This window comes from Scophthalmus maximus, chromosome 13 (assembly GCF_022379125.1).
Source record: "Scophthalmus maximus strain ysfricsl-2021 chromosome 13, ASM2237912v1, whole genome shotgun sequence".
Classification (NCBI taxonomy): domain Eukaryota; kingdom Metazoa; phylum Chordata; class Actinopteri; order Pleuronectiformes; family Scophthalmidae; genus Scophthalmus; species Scophthalmus maximus.
Genome location: NC_061527.1, coordinates 18,629,287 through 18,635,000, shown reverse-complemented (window position 1 = coordinate 18,635,000; position 5,714 = coordinate 18,629,287). Strand labels below are relative to the sequence as shown.

The window sequence follows — 5,714 nt, the reverse complement described above, 5'->3', positions numbered from 1 at the left end:
GTCAGAGAAGCGGTCGTTCACCCCACACTGGTGAGACACACGGAGGAATCGCACGCAGCGAATAAGATGGCCTTCAATGATAATTGGCAACGAGAGTCAGACTAAAATACAATACTGAATTATGACTGGTGGAGACAATGATATGTCATACTGTGTGAGTGTGCGTGTGTGTGTGTGTGTGTCAGGGGGCACATTTCGGCGCCACATGTCCATAATCTGTCATGTAATCTGACTAAGTGTGGGTGACAGTTATCAGGATTACGCACAGCAATAATAGCAGATATTATCATAAGCTCGCACTGTGCTCCACATAAAGATGCACCGAGACATCTTGATCGACCAGAACACAGATTACATCTTTTATTCTAACCCCTGGTAAACTTCCATCCAGAAGACGACATTCAACGCTGAGTTGTATTCGTAGCGACTGTTTTTCTTTCTCCTCCAATCACATTTAGCGTTTGAAATGATAAGTCATATGCTGGGTTTCAATATTAAGATTTGTTTTGTATAAATGTTAAAAAGATGATGAAATAATAAACCCTCCTATTTAGCATGAACAAGTATAAACCCTTGATACATGATTAATAACAACCAATAAGGTAGTTGTAAGCAAATGAAAATATAATTTATTATTCAATTACTGACAATGAATTACATATTTATACTGAAACACAAATGCTGACTGTACTGTCTTTCTATCTGCATACAACTGCATTTTAATGTGTGATTAATCATGTGGATTAAGTGTAAATATACCGCGACTGAATGCTAAATTGTCCAAATGTGTCTGAAAATTATATTTTTTCATTGGAAATCAAGAGTTTGCGCCCTCAAAGTCTTCACTTCACTTATTGTTGTCATGCGGAGAGCAGCCCTTGAAGTGATACCTCAGATAGACACAGACATTAATAACCATGTTCTAATGTTCTAATCCTAATCCTTCACTGTACGATCCCTCTCCCCTTCCGCTCAGCCCTCTAATGCCACAGGTGCCTCGCTCTGCTTCTCCCTCCCCCTACAACGTCCCATGGTTTATTGATCAACGCTTCCCTTTGAGTGTCATTGTCACAGCGAGTGTGATATCTGAGTTGATGAGCATCAACGTGTCGCCCCGTGTACCTGATTGATTTGTGAGTGGTGATGATGGTGATGGTTGCCGTGCATCGGGTGGTGCGGGTGGTGCTGGTGATGGTGATGCTGGTGGTGATGAAGGCGGCCCTGGGGGCTGAGGGGCGGCGGGTAGGGGGCCGAGGCCGGGTCGGAGTTGGGGAGCGAGCCAGGCGCCGATGAGAGGAAGACGAGCGGGCGGTGGCACATGTCGGTCCCCTTGGTGCAGGAGATGTCACCTCCGCTGTCGCTGCTGGAGTCTCCCAGGTTGCTGTTCGAGCTCTGAGAAAGACCTGGAAACTGAAGGGAGGAGGGGGCACAGCAGACGATGACGAGGCGGCAGAGGGGGGGGCGACTATTTCATGCCTACATGTAAAGAAGGAAAACAATCATAGGGCATGTGTGTGTACCTGTGAGCTGACAGCTGCAGCAGCCGAGTTCAGCAGAGCCTCCACAGCATCCTCACAGCCCAGAAAGCCGTTTACCGGCCCCCTCTCCCTGTCCCCTCTCTCTGGGACCCCTCCCAAGGCTCCCAGCAGGGTAGCTGGCCCTGTCACCTCCCCACCAAACTGTTGCTGCAGCGCTGCCAGCCAGATCAGGTCCTCCAGTGAGGCCGGAGTGGGACCCTGAGGTCCGCTGTGGGCCGGGCTGCCCTCCACATTTCCCTGAGAGCCAGAGCTGATTCCAGAGTTGAAGCTGTTTGAGATGGAAAGGGGGAAGGAGATGGAGGAGGATGACGAAGAGAGGGAGGAACAGCCCGAAGGAGGCGGGTGGGCGTCGCTGAGTGTCGGCGACGGTGGCAGCGAGTTGTAAGGGCTGGAGCTCAGGCTGGAGTCCTGTGGAGGGTGGCTGGTGTACGGCGAGCTGGAGGGGTCGTGGGCGAGGCCAGATTTGGGATACGCACACGGAGGAGCGAGTGGAGGAGTGTCAGATTTCACCTCAAACTTGAGGAGGTCAAAGTCATTCAGGTACTCCATGGCCAGAGGGCTGGGGGGCAGAGAGGGCATGGGGAGGGAAGGAGAGGACATGATGTCAGCTGCTGCTGCCGCTGCTGCCGGTGGAGCTTCAACGGGGATTTTCCGTGTGTCAGGATTGCTCGTCAGTCCACTCCTCTGCCTCAGTTCTGCTCATAGACAGCAGCAGTGGTGATGTCAGGAAGCAGACCGGTTGGTGAGTGTCCTCTGTTAGAAACTGTGCGTCCCCGTGTCCTCGTCTCTGCTTCTCTTGTCCTGAAGGAAAGGAGGGAGGAAATGGACAAGGATGGGTGATATTTCTGTTACAAATCTATCAGAGACTTTTTATAAAGCATTTTTTGGTAATACTTTCTTGTCAGACATAATTTATTAAGTGCTTATAAACTGTTACTTTTGGTAGTGATTTAGTACAACACAGTTGAAGGACAGTTTGAAAAGCATTCAAATCGATGTAGCGGAACCAGAGGTATTGCCTTCTTTCATTCCACAAATTTGTCCTTCTAGTAATTCTCTAATACCCATGTGCCTACATTACCCACAATGCAACTCAAACACCAACATTTTCATCCAAGATTCAGGTGTATTATGCTAATTGCAGCTGATGTAGCCTTGAGCCTCAGGCCTCAAGCAGAGACGCCGAGTGTCGCACACATGAGTTTCATTTTCAGACTTGTAGTCTTCAGCCCCAACTGAGGCTGACATCAGTGACATCACTTGAGGCAAGATATCAGATTTCACAGAGCTCCCCTCTGGAAACAGTAAATGCTTTTTCCCCAACATATGCATTAATATTCCTTAAATAAGTAAAGTTCCTATTTTAATCTTTCACTAATGCTGTACAGATCAGTTAAGAGCCATTAATAACAGGAACGTCTGGGTTGCCAGGTTGTGGACAATCCTCTGCCAGTATGATGCTTTGCCCCCTTAGTTAACTCTGTTCAACCACCAAGGCACGTTTTCAACAACTACTTATTCATATTATCGTATTTAGTAAATGTATTGTCCATATGAGGGCATTTCTCAAGAAACTAAAGAGATAGAACATCTCCAGGTTCTCCAGAATGTTTTCGACAAGTAAGTTGTTCTCATCTTCTGACAAAACATTAGTAATGGATTTATTATATCATTTGTATTTCATCCTATAAAACCACTTCCAGAGTCTCATTGAAAAGTATATTCCATCTTTCGGAATGATCAAGCCGTAACATGAGGTATCAAACTAAATTATGTTTTTGTTCAACATTTTCGTTTTGTACATGTCTGAAGTGTTTTAGTGTTGTAGAATCAGCAATGAACACGTTAAAAGATGATTTAACCATAGATATATAGTGACTTTGTTCAACTTGAGGTCAGACTGTGTGAGTCTGTATGGCAGGTATGATTGTGATATATTAAGACACTAATCTGCAGCCCATCCCCCCCTGCCCACCAATTTATACACCCATGTATAGGAAACACATGCATGCTCACATACACGTGCATGTTTACCTGCACATGCAAAGGTTTGCAAACTTTTACGCTGTGCACCAAACTTTTAATTGCTCCTCAACTCTGCATGTTCAACAAGGATAAACTCTGTCATTCTATTTTTATAAAAGTGTCAAATTATAATCCCCACATTTGGTTTTTTTTTTTGCCAAAAATCCCAGATCTCATGTCTAAACTCAATACAAGAATATATCATTTTGTGAGATGAAACAAATTACAGTCAAATGGTTTATTTGTCCAAATTGTGTTTCCTTTATATATCTGTTGAAATGATTTCCCTAATGTAATCACACGCACCCATTGGATATAATGTAATATTTCTGGAAAGAGCTGCCCGCTGAACATCACCTGCTGAAGCGCAAGAACTCAAAGGGCTTAATCATTTGTGACACAAAGATCCACAAGTCTCGGGGAGCAAATCCAATTATCAGCAGGTTCAGGCTTTAATCCAGAGACTTTCCAAAACTAATCATAACACATTTTTATACAGCAAGAGGAGTGAAAGCTGATGTTCACCTTGACTTGTGGAAACTTTTTAATCTTCTCTGCTCAGATTCAAGGACAACAGCAATAAAGTAAAGGTTATGTGAAAGTAGAACATTGGATAGTTTACAGGTTATTCTGTAAACTATATTCAAACACAGCAGGAGTATCTCTCCGCAGAACATCGATGAAAAGCTCAATATGTAGTTCTAATATGCTACGGTGGTAACTATCAGAGAAAGATGTCGTGGGCAACATCACTAATTATAGGCCTTCAGATGTAATAGTTATGTTAATTAAAATGAACACCTAATTAAAAATCCTTCTTTGACTCACGCCTCTGGTGCTCAGCTCATTAGTTTTGCTCCCCATGGTTCAAAATGGATTGTAAAAGAAAGCAAACAGTGACAGGGCTCCATGGAGGCCTCAGTCTGGCCCCAGACCAAAGTCACGGCAGAAAGCCAGCCCACCCCCCCAAAAAATAGCGAGAACACACACACACACACACACACAAGAGAAAAAAGTAGAATGAAAGCAGGCTGAGGCCTGACACGAGAGACGTGACAGTGAATGAAATGGACTCACCCTCGGTCATAGAGATGAAGGATGGTTACAGGCTCTCTTCAACATCCCCACCAAACACACACGCGCCCCCACAAAAATAATCGACTGACTGGTTGACTGACACGTTTGGAGAGAGACACACGGGACACAGAGTGTGTGTGCGCATGTGAGTGTGTATAGCACTCTGTCACTGAGTGCCACTGCCCCCTTTCTTTCTTTCCTCTCTGCTGCAAATCCCTGTTTGAAACAATCCCCTCCTCTCTCTCTCTCCCTCTCTCTCTCCCCCCACATCCCTCTCTCATGGCTCACAGGCATGTTCATCATGTTCATACTCTAGGGCAATGTCTCTCTCTCTCTCTCTCTCTCTGTGTCTTTGTCTTTGTCTATCTCTTTGTTTGTTTCTATCTCTCCATGTTTGTCTGTCTCTTTAATTCAGTTTCTCTATTCTCGTTGTGTTCCTATTTTTCTGTTTCCTTGAATCCCTCTCTCTCTCTCTCTCTCTCGCTCTCTCTCTCTCACACACACACACAAACACACACACACACGCACGCACGCACACATAAACCTATTTTACACAAACAACACATACTCATCAGGTGTTTCTTTTCTGAGCTGAGGTTCAGTTTGAATCAGAAAACAGATAACTGACTCACTCACTCATCACTCACAGTCTCCACAGTTGAGTTGGCCCAAGTTGGGCCGTGGACTCGGTACTGCCTCACAGTGGACGCTCGCTGTCATTGGACTGAGCCCGTTCATGAGGATGTAGCTCAGGGGGCAAGAGCTCCACTTTAGCACATTCCAAAGTGATGGTGACTGGTGAAGGGTTATTCTGTACCTGACGTGTTTCCATGAAATGCAGAGCAACATTGTTAAAGTACGAACAGGGACACCTTTTAAATATCAAATGTTTATTTAGACACTTTGTGCAAAGTGAACCTGTGACTTTGACATGACGTGTCCTAATTCTGTATTGCCTGCAACCCCAGAAGCTGAGCAGCAGCTACTTCTGTGCTTGGTATTTTGTATTTGTTCCATGGGTTATTAGATAGAGGTCAGGTACACTATACGTAGACAAACTGAAAACAGATGATC

The 5,714-nt window shown here is 45.0% G+C and overlaps 1 protein-coding gene across 1 annotated transcript in view; it reads right to left on the bottom strand.

The window, feature by feature from the left end:
• nrl (neural retina leucine zipper) overlaps positions 1 to 4,751 on the bottom strand; it is a 5,895-nt gene extending 1,144 nt beyond the window's left edge. Inside the window, exons 1-4 of the mRNA XM_047336851.1 lie at positions 4,641 to 4,751; positions 1,521 to 2,339; positions 1,114 to 1,410; positions 1 to 27 (exon numbers count right to left, since the gene is read on the bottom strand). The exon at positions 1 to 27 is cut by the window's left edge and continues 189 nt beyond it. Of these exons, the coding sequence (XP_047192807.1) occupies positions 1 to 27; positions 1,114 to 1,410; positions 1,521 to 2,138 (942 nt within the window). The 5' untranslated portion in view covers positions 2,139 to 2,339; positions 4,641 to 4,751. The remainder of the gene's footprint in view (positions 28 to 1,113; positions 1,411 to 1,520; positions 2,340 to 4,640) is intronic.
• Between the last annotated feature and the right edge of the window lie 963 nt (positions 4,752 to 5,714).